The 22,613-nt window shown below is 39.1% G+C and overlaps 2 protein-coding genes across 2 annotated transcripts; one reads left to right on the top strand and one right to left on the bottom strand.

The window, feature by feature from the left end:
- Window positions 1–3,621: 3,621 nt before the first annotated feature.
- LOC148999593 (U-box domain-containing protein 14-like) lies at window positions 3,622–8,600 on the top strand. Its single transcript, XM_089140722.1, has 4 exons — window positions 3,622–4,431; window positions 5,552–5,668; window positions 6,438–6,851; window positions 6,933–8,600. Exons 1-4 carry the CDS (start codon window positions 4,156–4,158, stop codon window positions 8,007–8,009), a joined length of 1,884 nt encoding a protein of 627 aa, XP_088996848.1. The 5' UTR covers window positions 3,622–4,155; the 3' UTR covers window positions 8,010–8,600.
- A 3,626-nt stretch (window positions 8,601–12,226) lies between these two features.
- Window positions 12,227–21,754, bottom strand: LOC148999592 (ABC transporter F family member 1-like). The gene is made up of 6 exons (XM_089139880.1): window positions 21,153–21,754; window positions 20,650–20,888; window positions 20,355–20,428; window positions 20,061–20,271; window positions 16,883–17,120; window positions 12,227–14,012 (listed from the first exon to the last, which is right to left on the bottom strand). Exons 2-6 carry the CDS (start codon window positions 20,881–20,883, stop codon window positions 12,955–12,957), a joined length of 1,815 nt encoding a protein of 604 aa, XP_088996006.1. The 5' UTR covers window positions 20,884–20,888; window positions 21,153–21,754; the 3' UTR covers window positions 12,227–12,954.
- Between the last annotated feature and the right edge of the window lie 859 nt (window positions 21,755–22,613).

The following is a 22,613-nucleotide window of genomic DNA, read 5'->3' as shown; positions in this document are numbered from 1 at the left end:
TTGAGATTGGATATCTCATGGAGCTTCAGATATGAAAATAGTAAGCAATCATCAACAAACAATAGGTGAGATATAGAAGGAGCTTTTCCCATCACCTTAATCCCACAGATAAGTTTATTGCTCTCGGCTTCCTCCAACATTTTACTCAACACTTGAGAGCACATAATAAAGATAAAAGATAATAATGGGTCTCCCAACCAAATGTCCCTTGAGGGTACAAAGGTCCCTTTTCTACTCCATTGAGTAACAAGGTGTATGAGATAGTGGTAATGGCTTCCAAAATCAAGTCCACCCAAGTCACAAAAACCTAGCTTAACCAATGTGGCTTTGATGAAACCCCAATTCAGCCTATCATAGGCCTTCTGTGTGTCCAGTTTGATGGCAATTTATTTCCCCCCCTTCTTTAAGTGTTTGATATAGTGGAATAACTCATGTGAGATGAAAATATTATCTGAAATAGGTCCCTTAAAAACAAATGCAGCTTCGTAGGGGGGGAGGTACCTGACAAGGTTGCCTTTAACCTCTCCACCATGATCTTCGCTATTGCTTTAATGGCCACCCTCCAAGACTAATGGGTCGAAATTGTTCTGCCTTTTTTGGATTCTTCACCTTGGGGATCAATATCACATAAGTTTTGTTCAAGTCTTCTGGGAGCTTTTTGGATGTAAAGAAGTTGACAATGCAGCTCTACCGTTCCTTCTTAGTAGTGTACCATATTTGTTGGTAAAACATGGGAGGAAACCCATCAGGCTCGGGTGCTTTCAAAGGACCCATACTAAGGATCACCTTATGAACTTCTTCAACAGTGGGTATGGCACAGAGCTCTCTATTTAACTCCTCTAAAATGACTAGGATCACTTTCTCCAAAGCTTCAAAGATAGCTTCTAGGTTATCACCTTGAGCTTCATAGCATTTTCAAAGAGGTCCAATAACACTTCACGCTCACTTTTTTTCTCTGAATCAACCCACTTCCCCTCCTCATCCTTGATGTGTGGGATCATATTTCTGTGCCTTCTTGTAAGGTAGTTGCATAAAAAAGCAAAAATTCTTATCACCACTTTGTAGCCATAAATTATATGAGATTTTTGGGGCCAATGTTGTTCTTTCCTTGTCAACTGTTCATTTAATTGTTGTAATAAAGAGTCCTCCTCATTAGGGGTGTCAATTTGTAGTCCTAGACTGTTAAAACCGAACCCAACCGGCCTGGACCGAACCGCAACCCGTTATAAACCGTTTTAACAACCCGCTTTATAGTTTTACATTAAATATTGTTTGAGTCATCATATTACCACTAGATAGTTGGTATAGACTATATAAAAAAAATGAGTATGAATTCAAAGATCAAATAGTCTTCTACTACTTGTAAAGGACAATTAGAAGGGTTAACACATAAAATGCCCAATTTGACGTACAAAGTTTGTTTAAATTAAGTAACTATTTATCTAATCCAAAGGTATTTCTTTGCATATCAAGCTAAATACCAACCAAAAAAATAAATGGATTTCATAAAAGGGTAAAAAATCAACATTCTCACAAAACAATAACCCAATTTTAAGACAATCAATCATAGCACAAGTTGGAATTTAAAATAGTTTTTAGTTTGAAGAATTTGCTTTAGGAGGAATATTAGGTGGAGCTTGAGGAATGAACTTGTAGTTTCTATGTTATTACTTACTATCTAAGTTCATGATTTCTATAATGTGGGTGTAATTTTTACAATGTGAAATGACTTTTCATTATTTAATGGAAATTGATTAATAACAATTTTGCTTTTCATAGAATTTTTGCTCTTGTTGCATGATACTCAACTATTTTTTTTCTTGCATACAATAAATTGTTAGCCCAAACTGTTAGTCAACCGGAGTATAGACCGTTAGTTAGCTCAAACCCAAATCGCACCAAACCAAAACCAGCCCGACACCATTATTTTTTTAATGGGTTGTGTTTGGGCTGGGTGTATTTGAACTAGAAACCGTTAAGCCCAACCCAAAACCGCTCCAAATCGCACCGTTGACATCCCTACTCCTCATCCACATTGTCCTTTGAAGCTGGTCTGTATTTCAATGCTTCTAAGCTTTTGTTTAGGCACTTTGACATTCTCCTGCACGATCCCGAATTCATCTTTCTTCCATTTCCGTAGAACACTCTTACAATTATTTTGCCTTTGGAGGAGATCACAAACCTCATTATTGTTAACACTCTTGCTCCATCCTTCCTATATAGCTTGCTTGCAAGATGGGTGTCTTTAACAACATTTTCTCAAATCAAAAGAGTCTTCTGCCTTTTATCTTTCTTCCTTCAGTATCAAGCACCAATGGGTTGTGATCAGAGTTGACTGCAGACTTGATAAAAACTACTACATTCTCAAATAAGGTTCTCCAAAATCTTGATATTATCTCCTCGTCTATGCTGATTAGATGTGGTAAGTCTAAGGAATCTTGGGTTTGAATCTTCATTCCTTTCATATCTTCTTTCCCCCTCACCCTCCCATTCTTTGGGCCTATGCGTCTCAAGTGTTTGAGTGTTGAATTTTTATTTGTTGCATCTGTAGACTTTTTGGGGCCTATGGGTCTCAAGTGTCTTAGTATTTTTGAGATCTATGACCAGTCTTACAATCATGGTACCCCGTGTCGGCGACACAGGGCGAAATTTCGAGGTGTTGCTGGGGCGACACGATACCCCCCAGCGACACCGACTTAACATTAAGTCGGCGATATGTCGCCGATTCTTGGCGATATATCGCCGACATTGACTTTTTCGACGACACCGGACCACCCCCACCGCCGGAACCCAAGCGAGAACCACCTCCATGCTCCACCCCCACCTCCGGCACCCAAGCCGAGCCACCTCCACCCAAACCTCCGGCACCCAAGCCAGAAGGCCCATAACCACCTCCACCCCAACCAGAAAATCCGAACCTTGCCGCCCACCGGTCCCGAGAGGGATATGGAGGGGGACCATGCGAACTGAGGTTATGGAAGACCGGTGTGATTTGAGAGAAACACAGTGAAAATATATGTGGATTGTGGAGGTGCAGCCGTGCGGGGACTGGCCGACTGGGAGGAGGAGCTGGTGGTGGTGCTGCGTGCTGGGCCGCTGCTTCTAGGCGATTTTTTCGGGGATTTCCATTTCCCTAATTCACAGATGTGCCCTTGCAACAGCATGCTCTGCTCTCTGTGGTGGTGAGTTGAACTCCATCAAGATTAATTTTAGTAGATCTTGCAGCTAGCCATCCTGAATCCAGCACTGTCTTCTTGATCGCCCACATTCTCTAAACCCTAAACCAGGTAGTAGAGGAGTGAAGGATGACTTCAAATTTACCCTGAGTCGTTGGTGATTCAGAAATCGTCCGACATTTCGACAATTATTGCCGTGTCGGTGGTGTCACCAGCCACCGACACGGCGACTTCAGTCGACGTATCGGACATTGCTTACAATTCTATTATTTTTTAGATCTATGATCAGTCTTACAATTCTAATTGCGAACTTAGTGGTAGATAATACCACGTGTCACGATCTGAGAACTCCACGGTGGTACACAAAGACTTTGAAGTGCATCAACCAGCAAAGCTAACAAAGCCTAGAAATGATGCTGTCTCCCACCCTTGGATTGGACCAGCGAATGCAGAAGACAAGGGACCAAGGGGTTAGTTCCCGCGTTTAAGGTTTACCGCTTGAAACTACTTGGAGGATTTCAGCGCGTTTGTTTTAGGAGTTGGCGGCTTGGGTCCTGCAGCTCCTCTGGTTTGAAAATTCCATTCAATCGAAGCAAATTCAAACTTGGGGATTACAGAATCAAATTCTTATGGATGTAGACAGTTAATTAGCACAAAGTCAACTGATATGCTTTTTTGTTCATCTCCTTCGTTTTTTTCTTACTTTGTGTCCTTGATCCCCCTCTTTTCTTTGGATTTGAAACACAAGGAAAAAGATTAGATTTTTTTTCGGTTGTTCAAAATTTCTCTCTCCCTAGACGTTCTTACAAGGGTTTCCATACCAATACTCTTTCGTCTGTCTTCATTTTATCCTTTTTATGGCTTCTTTAGGTGTTTGCAGGCTGTGATTTCTTTCATCGAACTATTTTTCTCACCTGGGTCTTCTTGTCACTCGCAATTCGTCAAAAAGTTAGGGTTTTCGTTTCCTCTGATACCTAAAATGGAACCCACGGAGGAATCGACGACCGTGGTGAATCAATTAGTTGAGGTTATCAGGGAGATATCTGGATTTCCCGAATGCCGGAATACATCGAAGAAAATGTATGGTAATCTTCTGAGACGGGTGAAGCTGCTAAACCCTCTTTTTGAGGAACTGAAAGATACTGAGACATCCCTTGGTGACGACCAAATTCGAGCTCTTAGGTCGCTTAAAGTTGCTTTGAATTCTGGTAAGGAGCTTCTTCGATCAGTGAGCGAAGGGAGCAAAATCTACCAGGTCCTTCTTCTTCTTCTTTTCCTATTGCTCTGTTATTAATTCAGACTTCAATGTTATTCCATTCTTTTGCCTTTCATGATATTTAATTGTGTAGACGTTTTTAGCTTCTCATGACATGCCTCAGAAATCTTAACCCAATTATAAAAATTGGAAATTTCAAATAGTAGGTTACCCTGAGATCAAGTCCTAGTAATTGACGTTATTACTCAGGGAGTTTACTACTTCATGATCATCGCATAGGGGCTGGGACTTGAGTTGCAGCTTTTAGGGCCACTTCTAGGACACTTTGAAGGTCAGGCTTTATTCCATATTATAGTGATCATAGTATCTTTTTGGGATTCAGTGATTTTGGATACAATAACTGAGAAATACGGTAAAAGAAAGGGGGAAATGGAAGATATTACCAGATTTAAATTCAGTATTTTTCAAATTTTGATTTCACAACCTAGACTCAGTTAATATATGTGATTTTGTTACAGTTCCAGAGGTTGCAGAGAGAGCGTTTAGATTGACCTTAATAGAATGAAGAGAGAATTGAGATTTTACATATTCTGCACTAAAATGTCATCTGGAAAGTAGTAAAGATATCATTTGCTCTTGTATAGAAATGGTTTTCCATTGAAGAACTCTCATTTCAAATATCTTGAGGGGAAAGACTATAAGAGGCCTCATGGGTGCATAAATGATTTCATCTACATGTTGCCTTTTCCAATGGTAACAGACTGATAGAAACTAATATATTTCTGCCAATTAAAAATACCCTCATTGCAGAGATCCTTATTTTCTACAATATACTTTTGTGCATATGTTGCAGCTTTGATCCGATTTTGCTTAATAATCCATGATATATTCATTGGATGAAATACCTTTTAACTCCTGCTCTCCTTGGATATCCCCTCAATTCTGGTGCACTAGATGTGCACCCTTCTGCTGCTCCTCATTTTTTCAGCAAGTGATCTCCAATGCAAATCATGAAGTGTTCTAAATTTACTTTCCTTCACCTCGTCTCATCTTGGTGCTGCACCTGAGCTCACACACTTGCACTTCCAATTTCTGTCCAACTCCTTGAATATAGTCAGTCAAAGGTGGATTCTTCAAGATATGGCTTATGTTGTTGCAGGCTTTGCAGAAGGATAAAATTGCAGATGAATTCCACTTTGTGACTGAAAAAATTGCGAATGCATTGAGCAAAGTTTTCCATGAGAAACTTGATTTATCGGAGGAAGTTTTAGAACAGGTATGGTTTTGCTCAATTTGTTCCTAAGACATTTTGATCCAATGTTTGACAGTAAGGATTTTTGGGTTCACTTATGCATCATTTGTTTTCTAGATAAAAATGGGTGAGAAATATAAACATTTGGGATCTACTTGTAGTGGGGTGGGAGAATAGAAAAGGGAATGAAAGGATTTTGTGGAAAAGTTGTAAGGGTCCCACTTTTATTATATGCCTCACCTTCCCACAAAGTTCCACTAAATATGTGGGACTTTTAAAACTTTTTTTTTGGGGGGTGGGGAGGTAGAAGGACTTTTAAAACTGATGGGATGAGAAAAGTGACATGCCATGTCAGCAGACAGCTTCCTTTTTGTAAGGAAGTTTGTCTGTCCACTCTCCCGCCTCACTGAACCAAATAAATTATGCTTTGGGATTTCATGAAAATATTTTCTTTTTCCACTCTTTTTTCCCACTCTACTTCTAATTCAGCAGACAAATGATGCCTTAGGTTTTCTAGGGCTTCTTTTGTGTAAGCCTTAAATTAAACTGTGGATATTTGGGGGGGGGGGGGGGAGGCCTTGGTGCAACAATTATTTTGCTCTATTGTGATGATGTGGTCTCAGGTTTGAGTTTCGAAATGGCCTTTCTGCAAAATCAGGGGTAGGACTGCATATGTTATGACCCTCCCTGTACCCTGCAGTGGCATGAGCCATGTGCGTTGGGTGTATCTTTTCTTTATTGTTGAGAATTCAAAATTTTGAGGCTTGCTAATTTTTGTTTTGTGATGTCTTAGATCGAATTGGTGCATGCTCAATTCACAAGGGCAAAAGTAAGAATGGATGTTCCCGATTTACAACTTCAATTAGATTTGTGCATGTCACTAAAAGAAAAAGACCTTGATCCAGCCATTATGAGAAGACTTTCAGACAATTTGCATCTCAGGACAATAAATGACCTCAAGAAGGAATCGCTTGCTCTGCATGAAATGGTTATATCCAGCAACAGAGATGTGGTGGATGGAATGGAAGAAATGTCAGTGTTACTCAGGAAAGTGAAGAACTATGTGCTCAAGGGGTGTCTAGAAGCAGATACCTGCCAGAGTGAAATGAGCTTGGTGCAACATAGGTCTCCTGTGATCCCAGATGATTTCCGGTGCCCAATATCTCTTGAATTGATGAAGGACCCAGTAATCATCTCCACTGGACAGGTTTGAATCTCCCATTGTCTTGTAACTACTGTATTATTTGTTTTCTTTCGTCTCCCTTTCACAAAATTGTCTGCTTTGTAGACTTATGAACGGTCCTCCATTCAGAAATGGTTGGATGCTGGCCACAAGACTTGTCCGAAGACGCAGCATACACTCGTGCACACAGCCCTGACACCCAACTATGTCTTGAAGGGTCTGATTGCCCAGTGGTGTGAAAGCAATGGTGTTGAGCTACCTAAGATGCAAGGTAGTTGTAGAAATAAGACATCAGACAACTCTGTTTCAGCATGTGATAGAACAGCTATTGATGCCTTGGTACGAAAACTGACAACTGGTAATACAGAAGAACAGAGGGTAGTTGCTGGTGAGTTTCGGTTGTTGGCAAAAAGAAATGCAGCTAACAGAGTATGTATTGCAGAGGCAGGAGCTATTCCCCTTCTTGTAGATTTACTATCATCTGAAGATCCTAGGACACAGGAGCATGCAGTTACAGCACTTCTCAATCTTTCCATAAATGAGGTTAACAAGGGAAGCATTGTAAATGCAGGAGCAATTGCTGATATAGTGGATGTGCTAAAAAATGGAAGCATGGAAGCAAGGGAAAATGCAGCTGCCACCCTTTTTAGTCTTTCTGTGATAGATGAGAACAAGGTTGCAATTGGTGGTGCAGGGGCTATTCCAGCACTCATTGACCTTCTCTGTGAAGGAACCCCAAGAGGGAAGAAGGATGCTGCCACTGCAATTTTTAACCTTTCAATACACCCGCGCAATAAGTTGAAGACAGTGAAGGCAGGGATTGTGGCACCACTGATGAGACTGCTGACAGATGCTGCTAGTGGGATGGTGGATGAGGCACTTGCTATACTAGCCATCCTTGCTAGTCATCAGGAAGGAAGAGTGGCAATTGGTCAAGCAGAACCTATCCCAGTTTTAGTACAGGTGATGCGGACTGGATCACCACACAATCGAGAGAATGCTGCCGCTCTTTTGTGGTCTCTATGTACTGGTGATGTGCAGCATCTAAAGGCTGCAACGGAGCATGGAGCAGAAGAGGCTCTTAAGGAACTGGCAGAGAATGGCACTGACAGGGCCCAGAGAAAAGCTGAAAATCTTCTAGAGCTCCTCCATCACACAATTGATATGGTTGATGAACAATGAAAATTCAAATTTCATGACACTTCAACAACAAAAATATTTTTCCAATACAGATGTATGGGAGTTGATAGATCAGGCATCAAATGCTATAATAGTTTACACATGAAAGTACATATAGAAGGTGTACAGTATACGGTTATACTGATTGTAAGTTACAAAGGGGGCTGGTAGGTAGGTACATATTTTTTTTGGGGTTGGGGGGAGTGTAATCGGTAGGCAGGTACATTCAAGGAAGATAACAAGGGCTTCATGTTGCTTTTGAAGCAAGGGCTGTCGAGATTTAACTCAAAAGAGTAAGATATTGGACACTGAAACGAAAAGTATCACAACAAGAAGGAAATAATATGAGCGTAGCCTGCTAATAGCCTCATAGTATGAATTAATATTTGATTGATTTTGTATGGATGGCCAGAATAACTGCCAACAGTAGTGATATGGTTTTATCCTCACCTTCTGGTACCTTAACAAGTAAGAATCTGTAAAGTTGAAAATGTGTATAATGGATTTTGTATATTTATACATTTTAAGGAAGCATATTCTTGTTTTCTCGTCTTTTCTAACAAAAATTTCATAGTTCTGTTGGAATGTGGCTCTTTGAGTATGAGTGAGTGAAAGTTATTTATTCAAGAGATTTTGTGGAAATAAGTGCATGAAATAATTATGGACAATTGGGTATTTCAAATTCCAATGATAGTTCATGCATAAAATGTTAATAAACATTTGGGCTTTTGATTTCTCAAGTATTATTCATGAATGAAGGGTTATGGGACTTTCATTTCCCTAGCTTAGTTATAAATGACCGAAGTTCTTCGTTTCCCAAATTTGATTCATTAAGAACCGAAACTCTTAGTTTTCAAGTTTGGTTGTAAATGACAAAAACTTTTCGTTTCCCCAAGCTTGTTAATGAGAAATTGATGGTAATATAGTATGTTCACTGTATCAACTAAAGACCTCTATTATAAAATGGAATCGCCCCGTATAAAGATAAGTCCTTTTGGGTTTTTTTATCTTTTGATTTAAGAGTTGTACTAAGTTTGTTTTGAGAGTCTTCTTAATGGTTTGAGAATCTTGTCAATTTGAATTTTATGGTGATAGAAGGTAGGTACAATTCATCTTTGTCGTAGCGGTTGACATTGTGTTGGTAAATAGTTGTTCGTCGTTGTATCCTGGGAGACAAACGTCTGTTGTATCCTAGAAGACAAATGTCTATTGAATCATCAACCACACTCCGGAGGGGATGAATTTGTTTTTAAAGAAATCGTCTAACGTGCCTCGACGATTCTTTCTGCTTCGATGGTTTCTTTTATTCTTCTCCTATTGGCTCAGGTTTTGTTTACATGTTTTTCTAATTTTTTCGCTAAGTTTTTATTCCCCTTTGTATATCTACAATTTGACCAACAATCTTAAAACATATTTTTTAAGGTATAAGACATGAGTTCTTGTTTTAAGCGTAAGAGAATAGAACATATCCAAGCTCTACCTGAGAAGATGAAATCCTTTGAGGGGCCTATTCTTGATACTCTTTTAAATCTCTAGAAAGATAAACTATTTATTGTAAATGGTGCTAATCTCGACAATCTTGAACCTTTACATGGTGTAAATGAGTGGACATTAGCAGTAGTTGAAATACATATTGATTGGTGCAAACACATTAAAGATTTAAATATCTTAAAGTCACACGGACAAAGGAAATTTTGTTTTGGTTGCTAGCATCACTTGTGCCTGCTATATGTATAGCTAAGCGTTTATTGAGAAAACACAGAATGTGATGTACAATGATAAGTCAACACTCATATGTCTTGACATGATACCGTTAGATAGTTGATCTTGAATGAAGTCATGACACTTGACTTTGTAAGGTCAAAAGGAAAGGATTGCAAATCCGCTGACCAAAAGTTGAATCAAGATCAAGTTAAACAAACATCAAGAGGAATGTGTCTTAAGCCCATGAATGAATAGGTTAATTACAGTGAAAACCTAACCTAGTTGACTGGAGATCCCAAGGTCTAGGTTCAATAAGACAACTAAACTGCAATAATCAAGTGAGATCACTGCGGTGGGGGGGTTGGGTGGGGTGTTCATCCTCTACCCATTCCTAAGATGAAAACAATGATTCCCGTAAGGAAGAGGTTAAGCTTAAGCTTTTAATAGTTCTTATACATTGGACAAACATTGGATCCAAGCGGAGTAATGCATGTTACTCTTAAGTAAGAAATCACTTTTGTGAGAGAGAAGAGGGGTACTTCAAAGGAGAATTGTGAGGGCTCAATTCTCTAAAAACTCTCGTAAAACCTGGATGATGTCCATGCCTAAATGGACATAACAATGAGAACTGAAATTGTGTCAGGGGAATCCTTATGTGAAATATATCATCATTTACACAAATGACAAAATAGTTTAAGGACATCGCATCTATTGATCAGCCAGTAAAGTAAATATACTTTCACAAAGGAAGGTTCAAAGGTAAAATCTATCTATCCTAGGCAAGCATTAACCATAGAATTTTATCACCATGTCGGGTCTTTGCTTTATTTTAATTATTTGTTGTCAATTTCCATTCATGTATTCATGTGGTGGATTGTTGGAATATGGCTCTTTGAGCATGAGCGAATGAAAATTATTCATTAAGGAGATTTATTGGAAATAAGTGCATGAAATAATTATGGACAATTGAGTATTTCAAATCCCAATGATAGTTCATGCATAAAATGTAAATGAATGTGTGGGCTTTTTATTTTCCAAGCATTATTCTTGAATGGAGGGTTATGGGAATTTCATTTTTCAAGAAACTTCTCATTCCATAGCTTGGTTATAAATGACCAAAGCTCTTCGTTTCCCAAACTTGATTCATTAAGAACTGAAATTCTTTGTTTCCAAGTTCGGTTGTAAATGACAAGAACTTTTCATTTTTCCAAACTTGTTAATGAGATATTGATGGTAATATGATGTATTCATTTTACCAACCAAAGACTTCTACTATAAATTAGGATCCACCCTTGATGAAGATAAATCTTTTTGGGTTTTTCTCTCTTATTAATTTAAGAATTGTATTGAGTTTGTTTTGAGAATCTTCTTAATGTTTCGTGAGTCTTGTTATGGTTTGAGAATCTTGTCAATTTAGATTTTACAATGATAGAAGGAAGGCACAATTCAAGCTCACTGTAGCAGTTTACATTCTTCTCCGAAAAAATCGATATAAGCCTTCTCTACCTTTTTGATCATGTTCTAGGGTCAAACACCCTTTCTAAAGATAGCATCATTCTTCGCCCTCTAGATATGCCACAAAACAAAAGTTACCAGAGAAAATCTCTCTTTTGCAAGCTCCTTGTCTTCCTTGAATACTGAAACCCAACAGTTTAATCAAACATTGGAATTAGAATCATCAAAATCTAAAGACAATATAAAAGGGTAATCAAAGCCAGATTGCTTTAAGGGCCTGTTTGGTTACTTGAGTCTAGAGATTTCAAAAATCTAGAGATTTCAAATTTATGGAGTCATGGTTCATAAAATTAACTGTTTGGTTAGTGAGAATCTTTGGAATGAAATCTGTTAATTCATCATAAAAAAACATTTATGGAGACAAGGTTTAAATATTTAATGCTTTTATAGTAGAGTTGAAATCTCTAGATTTCACCTCATACCCATAAATCTACAGATTCACGTTTTTAGTATAAAAATATGAATCTTTAGATTTCATGAATCTAGGGATTCACAAAACCAAACAGGTATAAATGTCCCATTTGTGTCAGAGATTTCAAATCTCTGAATTCATGTAACCAAATCATATGCTTCATTGTTTCTTTGTTGCAAGCATATCCAACACATTATAAGTTAGGTTAGTGGGACAAAACTTTCACCTTCCATCTAGAGGACTCCAATGCAACATTTTGATTTTGGGTATGAGCACCCCAATTCTTCTCCAAGTTAACTGTCCCATTTGCTTGTAGTTGGAGAAAGATGTTGAGGGAAACTCCTAAAATCTTCCCTATTCTTTAAGAATCGATAAATGAATAAAACAGCAATTTCCTCTAAGCATGCAGGCTTAAGAAAAATTTAGAGAACAATTCTATAATCGTATAAATGGAAAATAAAGCTAACATATCCACCCTCCCTCGTCGTTATGTTGATCAATAAGATCCACAACTGACAACCCTCCCAAAAAGCTGTTATGAGGCCAAGAAGACTTAAAACTTTCGAAGGTATGGGAGCTAGAAATCTATTTACCTTCCCATAAATCATCACACCCACAAAAATCACCAGCGTTCGTCCATAATCTTCAAGCATGGCAGGTACTAGAAACAGAGAAAGAACGGTTGCCGCTATGGCAATCTTGAGACAAATGGGAACATTGCATTGTGACTTTCTTTAAGCCATTTTAGAAGAAGAAGAAAAAGAACACAGCTAATTCAGAAAACCATGACTTTCTCAGAAATAGTCACGCCTGACACAGATTTTACTACAAGTTCAACCGGGCACCTGATATTTCCATCTGTATGGCTTACAGAATTTCTACTAGAAATGAAAATGAAGGTCAGCCCAGAACATTAGGTCTCAATTATTGTTCACGTACAAGCTCAAGAATCAAAATAGAAAGCACAGCATCAGCAGTGCTGCATCTGCCTAAACAGGAACGCTGAAACATATCATCTCCAATGAACCATCATGGTATATACGGCAGCATCTCTCGACTCAGAGAAGCACAACTCTATTCATGCCGCCGCCATCAGTTTACTGCTCTGCTGCTTTCATCTGGTCACCTGAAACTTCAAGGGAAACATCCAACTTTTCTTTCTTTTCAGTGAAAGGGAAACATTCAACTTATCAAATATTATGCTAAATGATCCTAGCCTACTACGTTGGACCCAATTTTTCACTTCCATAATTATTTATACTAGTATCTTGAGCCTTGAGCCATATGTCATCCCAAACAGCCTATTCCCCTACATCCTCAATCAGAGAGACCAGACTTGTTCCTGAGGTGCTCCTTAAAGGCCATAATATCACCCTCCCATCGGGTCACAGCCTGGTTCTCACAAACCCATATCTCTTGCGCCACCTGATTGATAAGCCTGAAGTCATGACTGACTAGAACCATCCCTCCATCCCACTCGTTCAGTGCCTCAGCCAGTGAGTCAATCGTCTCAATATCCAAATGATTGGTTGGCTCATCTAGCAAGAGCAGGTGGGGCTGCCTCCATGCCAACCATGCAAATATCACTCTGCTCCTCTGGCCATCCGACAGATTCTTCATTGGCATCACTTGTGCTTTCCCTGTCAGCCCAAACCTACCAATGATTGCTCTCATCTTCTCTTCCTCGTTCCCAGGATATTCCTTCATCATGTACTGAAGAGCTGACATCTCTAAGTCCAGCTTCTCTGCCAAGTGTTGATGGAACTGTGCAATTTTCAGGTGGTTGTGCCGCCTGACCATGCCATCAAGGGGAGCAAGCTCCCCCGTCATCAGCTTCAACAATGTGCTCTTCCCAGCCCCATTAGGACCCACCAGGGCTATCCTTGAATCAAGATCCACCCCAAAGTCGAGGTTCTTGTAGATCAGATTTTCTGGTGTGTAACCAAAGGTAACCTCAACAAACTGAAGCACTGGTGGAGGTAGCTTCCCTACATCAGTAAAATGGAATACAAGCACCTTGTCCCTTGCCACCTTCTCTGTCAGACCACCCCGCTCCATCTTTGCCAATGTCTTCTCTTTGCTCTGTGCTTGGCGTGCCAGCTTAGCAGATCCATGCCCAAACCTAGCAATGTACTCTTTCATTCCTGCAATCTGCTCCTGCTCCCACTTATATTGTTTCATTTGGTTTTCCTCAAGTTCTGCACGAGTCTGAACATACTGGTCATAATTACCAGTATAGAACTTCAGTTTCTTGTTCTGCATATGGATAATGTTTGTGCAGACACCATTCAGAAAGTCCTGGGAGTGAGATACCACAACCAAAATGCGTTCAAATTTCTTCAGTGTCTCTTCCAACCAAACACAAGCCTCCAGATCTGTTACAAGGAGAAAAAATATCAAATAACCGGAATAACTCAGATTCGTACAATATATCAAAAGAACTTAGCTAACACCATAACAACTTGTAAGACATTGAGAACATGAGGACAGCAATATCAAGATCACCATTTGGATTAACTGCAGCAAATTCTACTAGCAAGTACAGTTACTGATCTTCCTTCTACGTCTAAGGTATTAAAGATTAAATTTTCCTAAGAAATCAACAAAATAAATACTGCATACTTTCTTTACATTAAGAAATAAGCCCTCCACAGGCATGATCCAATCAAAATGGAAGGCAAAAAGCAAAGGAACCAAGTAAACCATGACTGAGCTAAAATAAGAAAAATATTGTCTTTCCAAATGAATCCAACTTCTTTGAATCTTCATCTTGACCTTGAGGCACTTTATTTGGACATATTCCCCTGCCATTTTTCCAATCAATCATTTCAAGAATCTCAAAATACTTCTCAGGGGAGGCCTTCCTTGGCAAGAAGGTTACACTACACACAGCATTATATTTTGATTCTTCAATTCACTTTCTTCAAAAAATATTAATAGAAAACATTTGAGGAGCCATAGGCTTCTAGAGCCTTTCCCTATACAAATTATTATATCCTTGAGAAAAGAGATGTCCCATGACATTGATATACAGAAAATTTGTTTGGAAAAAAGAATATGCTACTGAAAAGGTAAATGCATCATAAAATCTATGAATTCTTATCACTGATACTAATTACTAAAAACTTTTTCACTCATAATAGAAATTCTTGTATCTTGATTGTTTCATTGATTTCAAGCTATACCAGCTAATTACTTGTAAGTTCCATTTTATGATCCACTCGCCACATATTCCATGTTCAGCATGTATTGGTTCTATTGATATACATCTTACAGTTTGGAACTTGAAATACTACCAGTAGAGTAGACTACTTGAACCCCTAGCCATTGGACTAAAAATAAGAAGTAAGAGTCCTCAAAAAATATACTCCAAGATGATAGATAAAATAATACTACAAAATTAGGGCATCAATTTTCACATCACTCCTTTTTCCTTTTTTCCCTACTTTGCTCTAAATGGAGCCATGCAGTGATCCATTGAATTGGGACAAGGATCCTTCCCCTCCTCTCCCTTTTTCTTTTCTTGCTTGTATAAAATTGGGGTATCATAAACCTTAATTGCCAGGCTGCTGTGGTGGTCAAGACTTGGGAGCCCCTATGCAACCAAAGCACGTGTATTGGAAGAACCAGCATTTATGTTTGGAGTGCCAAGACAATTTAAACCAACAAAAAAGAAATAAAAAATAAATAACTAACTAAATTTACATGAGATAATAGTTGTTGAACATGGTGTGCCACGCCCTGGGTAAATTTGTCAAAACCTAGCAAAGTCAATTGCATTATCCCCAATATAAGGTGACCCTATGCAATGGTTATGACCTTTTTTAGGCGATCTCATGACTCGATCATCCCAACACAATTTGTCATCTAGGCAATGCCTGGAGAGCTATGCATAAATCTTTCGATGAAGAAAACAGAAGTTCATTCCAACAGAAACAGATATCATTTTTAAACCTTCTCCTAGAAGAATAACATCTGGGTTCCCACATGAAGTAGGTAGGCCCACCTGGCATGGGATAAACATGCAGAAAGAGATTTCATTCTGCAGTCTTTCTTTCTAACAAATTGGTATAGGTTGATTCATAATAGCAGAGACGTTTATTTTTATATGCATCATTTTTTTGTTTACTCTCAGTAGGTCAACAAAGGTGTATGAAAGAGAAATTGTGACCATGTGATTATATACCCATACATGCTAGAAAAGTCTATGTCTATCATACTATACTAGAAAGGACTGAAGCGGTACATGAACTTCTACATTACCATTGAAAGGTAGAATAGTCAGCTTTACCAAAACCTGACACCTTCTATCTCTCTGTGCGTGTGTGTGTGCTCATTTCTTCCTTTTGACTCTCCAAAACTTGCTGCATCATCAGCATCTCTCTCTCACCCCTAGCCCCCACAAACATGTCCTCCTCTCAAAACCACCTCTTTTCACAATTTCCAGACACTTGTACTGATTTCATTTCAATACCAAAACACCAAAACCTAGTCCAAGTCATGCCTATACAGGGTCTTGGGAGGAGTAAGGCTGAGATGGTCCCAAGTTAAACTACTAGATAAACACTCAGAAGTTGCAACCACATGGAATCAACCCTATATGGAAATGCAACCAAAACAAATAAACCAATATCTAGTGTTACTCTCAGTAAGCGTTAATCATACTAATAAAGAAGACCAAATGATTTGACCAACCTGGTCTGGATATCATTCAACTTCATCAGTAGATCCTCTTCTTATCTCCCCTGATATGAACAATATAGTCAACCATGTTAGATAATTCTATTTCATGGAAAAGGTGACACTTGAACTCTGAAGGGGCACTTCAAGAAAATACAGAGGGACAAACTGTTCCTTGGAGAATCACTGACACAATATAATGAACAAAAAACGTCTTTCTTACCCCCAACCTCCAAGCATAAACTTGAAACCCAATAACTTCACGGTTTATATACTTTGGCATCATGCAGTGGCTACAGGCAAAAAAATGCACTAGCAGCTGAACAGCCTTCAGATAGCATGACCAACACCTACGAGGACGCCCCAAGATCTTTCTATTCATTATTTGGGTAGAAGATTAATAAAGCAGCTCTAGCACTAGAGCATAGATGACTTCAAAAGCCATAACGTCAAATATTTTTATTTGCAAATTAAGAATCAACGGTTAACGAGACGAGTAATTAATGCAAAAGGGTATACCCAATATAAAAGGATATACATATATAATGAAGCACTGAAGACTTACCGAGATGGTTTGTGGGTTCATCAAGCAAAAGGATAGTTGGGTTCATGAACAGAGCTCGTGCTAAACCAATCCTCATTCTCCAGCCACCTGAGAAATCTCGAGTTTTCTTCGCCTGCATACTTTTATTGAAACCAAGACCATACAAGATCTCAGCAGCACGTTTCTCAGCAGTTGATGCATCCAAGGCTTCCAAACGCTCATAAATGCGATCCAAACTTTCTCCACCACCACCACCTTCCTAAAACAATGAAGGGGAAAAAAACACATGTTAACATATCAAGTTCATGGTTCTGAAATGCTAAAGAATGGGGATGATTCCTTCAGCAGAACACCTCTGGAATCTTGAGATTGGCAGCTTCAATGCTTTTACCTTCTATGATTAAATCAATGTTCAAGTTAACGACTGCCCATATCGCCTCTACTTGTTTCACGAGTCACAGCTCAAAACAGCTCAGTGTAGTTAACAAATGGACATGGCTGATAATTCAACACATGGCCATCCATGCAATTGTTAAGAACTTGTGTCAAGCAGAACAAACAATGCACTAGATGTAAGCCATATGGCTAAGAGCCTAAGATAGCCTAGATAATCTAACACATAGATATTTAAAGAAGTTATTATCCTATTTATCAACAACTTAGCCAAATCTCTTATTAAAAATAAACAAATATTGGCCGAACCACCCCTAAACAGCAGATTATAAGGATATTTCTGTAGGGTAGAGAATCTAGAAAGTGTTACCAATAAATAATACGAGCAAAATTCATTTACCTCCCCTGGAACAACCCCCAAAAGTAATGATACCCCACCATTTGAAGAAACTACTGCTACACCCGCTTGGCTAATGATGTAAACTTAAAAACTACGAAAAAGAAGGACCATTTTATCCCTGTTATATCCTTAATATAACACATCCAACTTGCTTAAAGCTCAGTCATCCCAGCGGAAATGCCCAAGATGTCTTTAGTGGGAACTATAAGCTTCTTGATTTGTAATCACTGATGGCATTTGTGGCTGCTACCAGACTCCTCTTACACTCTCTCGTCTTCTTCTTTTTCATTCAAACGGGAACCATGAAAACTCAAGTAGTCTTCCTCTTCTGCCGCTTCAGTCTGAAGAGTTCCGGAGTTCTAACTTAAGAATACTGGGAGCATAAGAGGACTGACAGCAAAAAGTGGGCAGAAAAGGGAAGTTAGAAGGCATAAATCTAAGACAAGAGAAAAAGTTGAAAATCCTTTTTACTGAGTTCCTCAAGAAATGAGGAAAAAGGGGGGGGGGGGGAAACCAAAAGAGAAGGGCATCCGGCGGTTAAGAAACTTCACGATGTAACCATGCAGGTGCAACAAATTCTTTTTCCCTTCTTCCTCAATATAGGGTGGGCATCAAGATTTGTAAGACTAGATTGAAGGTAAATCAGAACTCTAGTGATGTAACTTATAAGCCCCTTTCAAACTGTAACTTCTAATTCTTATCAACCTTCCTTTCTTCCTCAATAGAGGGTATATGCACAGAAAAATGCATGACTAAATAGAAGGTAAAACAATTTAAATTTTGATAACACAACTTGATCAGACAAAATGATATTTATGAAGTGTAAATTGGAACCCAAATTGGAACATTTGATTGCCCAAAACCTGAGAAACATCACTTTCGAGTCAGGAGCTTTTTTCAAGATCATTTTCTCGTTCTCAAAGGAATCATACAAAACAATATGAATATAGTGACACCAGATGCCTCTAGATCCATGTATGTTGTTTAATCCTTAAGCATCAAATGAATGGCCTAGATAAACCAACTTGTTCCCATTTTACATTCACACCATCCAACTGCAGTGCAAGACATCACCATTCTACGGTAGCACATCGAAAAATTGGATGACAATGTCAACTAGAGAGCTTCACATTGCTTCAACCTTGACTGGATCTTGTTTCTGAGAGCCAGCCATAGCGCTCTCATAAACATAACCTTCTTCGATCTCATAAAAATGCGTACCCTTTGACATAAATTTGTGAGTAACTGGTGATGCCTGAGAGTTTGTCACAACTACCAAATACCCCAATCAAGGAAATCTCCATGAATTGCTAGTGAACTGTCATCACTAGTGAACAGCAGCAAGATTAGCAAAGAAGGAAGGAAGAAGATAAAAGGGGTTCAATGGGCTCTCACAAGCCGGATTATGCCCATCATTCACTGGTGCAATGGTTCTGAATTTCTCCTTTTAGCAGAACACAGGGATCCTGTTATTGATGCATGAGAGTGTACAGATGGAGACTAATCCATCATCATGAATTTTAGTTTGCTTTCCTTGAAGGGCTAGTTTGGCAATCTAACCTGACGATGCCATCACCTACAGAAGTGAACTAATAGAGTGGACCACCCTGATGTTAGTGAAGATAAAATATCTTTGATTTATTATACATACACTTTATAGTGTTTACAAGCACTCCTGTCTATTCCTCACTGTGGTTAACTTATTGCTTCTCCCCCTCAACTTGGTGTCCTCTGCAGTTTGTACGCCAATTCCTTCTTGGGGGTTTTTGATCTCGTTGCTTGCTGTTTTGTTTGTGTGCCCTTTCTCGGTGATAGTCCACTCTGTTTTTGTTTGTGCCCGTTCTTCTCCATTTGTCCTTTTTTTTGTGTCCCTCTCTGGGCTGTCCTCCTTTTGGCTCTTTCCTTCTTCCTGCTTTTCTTCCCCTGAGTCATTAGAGCCCAAAGTACATCCCTGGTTGACGGCGTGTAATAGACAACCACCCCAATCAACATCGAAAGGCATATGCTGTAGGACTCGCGATGTTTGTATACCATGCTCAAATGTGCCCTTGATATAACGAGGAATGCGTTTAACCATGAAAATGACCCATAGAGGGCTGCTCGGCAACTGTGCGCGAGCTAAATGATCCATGTGTAATGATTGTCTGTTTGATTTATTTTGAGCTCCTTTATGTGTTTACAGGCAAGACATCCGTGTCTTCCTCCTGTGGTTCTATTTGCTTCGTTGTAAGTCGTATCAGTAGAGGCACATGTGGGTGTTCGTTTGTGGATTTTTTTTGTTTCCCCTCTCTCTCTCTCCAAACCCTTGGGGGAACATGACTTCGGCTAGTTCAAGGGAGGTACATAAAACTTATACAAAATAATATTTAATATACTGATAAAATTTCTAAAGTTAGCTGAACACACCTCTGCTGCAAGAACTTCAGCTTCTTTTTCCAATTTCAGCCTCTCCTCATCACAACTTATTACTGCCTCTAGAGCAGTCATGTCAGAAGCTTCGATCTCCCTAGTGAGGTGATATATATCCATGTGTTCTGGAATAGGAAGCTCTCGGTTCCCAATTGCTGCAAGGAGGGTAGATTTACCACAGCCGTTCAGCCCAAGTAATCCATAGCGCCTGCAATTTTTAGTATTAGTGATAAGCATCCATTTAATGCTATGAAAAAACACGGATGAAAAAACTGCAAGTCGATGAAAAACCTGCCAAAATTAAGTTCCAACTCAGAATCCACAATGAGGTCATGACCATGGAAGGTAACTGACAAGGACTCTATCTGCAGCGTAAAAGGAACCAATTAGCAATAGGGCATATAACAGATACCTTAAAACATAAACCTTGCAAACCCGCATCATTATAAGAGACTAATTCATATTTACTTTAATCCAGATGTCCCTGAGTATTAGTTTACCAACCCTAATACTCTCTTCCCTTCATATAGAAGAAAGAGATCATCAAAAGATCGATGAACGGAAAGCCGGTAAATATCAAACTTACTCGAATATCTCGAGACAGAGGATGAGAACAGAGCACACCAGTGCAAGTGCGATCAGATATCTCAAGGGAGCTGACTCCATTGGCTAAGTTGTCGACACCCCCACCATTCTGGGCATCTGAAGAAGCAGCAGCAGCGGCCGCCGCTTTAGATGTTCCAGCAACTTTTCCTCCTCTCTTGGCAGCTGCAGCAGCCTTCTTTTGGGCTGCCTTCTTCTTACTGGCGTCCGAAACCATTTCTCCTGCAAAATCGACTCGTTAGAAAACCCTAATAAAGGTATCCGAAGTTTAATCAGAACTTCATACTCCAATAATATCCTACCGTTCACATAAATCTGCCCAAATCACCCGAACAAATCAAAGAAAAAAAGATAAACCCACACCCAAAACCAAAAAAAATGAACCATTTACAACTGAAACCATAAATTGCATAAGAAGATTAACAAATTCAAAAGTGAATACCCAAAGAAACCAGGCTCAGGAATACGTTCTTCTTTAATACTTACTTGATCTACTTCGTCCCTTCCCTTGTGATGATGCTGATAAAAGGTTTGTATTCACGAATCTCTGCTACCTTCTGCCACTAATTCCTGTATCTCTCAAAAAAGGGAAAAGAAGACAGTGAATAATTAAAACTTCGATGATGAAGCAGGGTTTGCAGAGAGGTTTACAGAAGTGTTGGAATTCCGACATTTATAAGCGTGGGATGTCACAGTATCCACGTGTCCTCAAAACAGCATCTGGGCTTTAGCTATGTCGGTTCAACCTAAACAATTTTAGCAAATGTAGAGGGCAAAAATCGTACTTGCAAAATAGAAGGGGTTCAACTTAGGTTTGGTTGTTCTAATTCTTGTTGAGCTTAGCTTGCCTGGTTCAAACACGGTCTTGATTAATCCCCTACATCAACCTACCAGGGAGGAACAAAGTCAGGGTGGGTGTCTAGCAACCAATTAGGAGCGGACACAAACAGGAACACAGAAGAACAATACAAGAGAGGCCGGCCAAACTAGAATATTGTGTGAGCAGCAAGGATTTACTAATCTGTTGACACGAGGAAAGCAGATTGAAAGAAAAAAAATCACAGTTTTGAAAAGTCATACAGAAATAGTAAGCTTCCTGGTGATCCAGGAAACGATGCTGCAAGGAATTCATAATTTTCGAGGAGTCGCTCTCAATCTGGCGTACCCCATTCAAAAAGCTGTCTATGCACACATTCGACCTCGTTGGTGGGTGCGAAAAAGCTTGGGTCCTCCGCATTAACATCAAGCGGAGATTTCGGTCGTAAGATCATAAATTTTGACTGAAATTTCGATCCCACCATCCTAAGTAAATGGCTTGATGGTCCTGCGCATTTATTGCGCAGGACCCAAGCAACGTCCAGGTGGGTGTATTTAAAAATAGGGTGAAAATCCTAAATCCTAGAAACTATTCAAAATCCACTACCAACCCACCTCTCGTCAAATTTTTACCAGCTATTGTGGACTATATGAGGTCTCCGATGGAACTATGTTGACAGGGTTAATATTCATCCTAGTAGTTCATAAGGCTAATTATTGCATAGACCGAACTCAAAGTCCAAGCCGAACTTGAAAGTCCAAGCATTTCCTAGTTGGGATCGCAAAATAGCCACTATTGCTGCATCCCTTCTTTTTCCTACCTTAAAATAAAAAACTACCTCATATCTCTTTTCGGGTTTAAAAAATTGCATATCTTCTTTTTCATAAAGCTAATTAGTGCATAGATCGAACTCAAAAGTCCAAGCATTTCTTAGTTGGGAGCTCAAAATAGCCACTATTGCTGCATCCCTTATTTTTCCTATCTTGAAATAAAAAACTACCTCTTATTTCTTTTCGGGTAAAAAAATTGCATCCCGTCTTTCTCCTACCTTAAATGATGATCATGAATCCCCTCTTTTCTTTAATTTATTCATTTTTATCTTAAATTAAGTTCCTTCTTTTTCCTACTTC

This window comes from Hakea prostrata, chromosome 11 (assembly GCF_041222555.1).
Source record: "Hakea prostrata isolate BN-2017 chromosome 11, UWA_Hpros_2, whole genome shotgun sequence".
NCBI classification, from domain to species: Eukaryota; Viridiplantae; Streptophyta; class Magnoliopsida; order Proteales; family Proteaceae; genus Hakea; species Hakea prostrata.
Note: the sequence above shows the minus strand (reverse complement) of the source record. Positions and strands in the feature narration are given on the sequence as shown.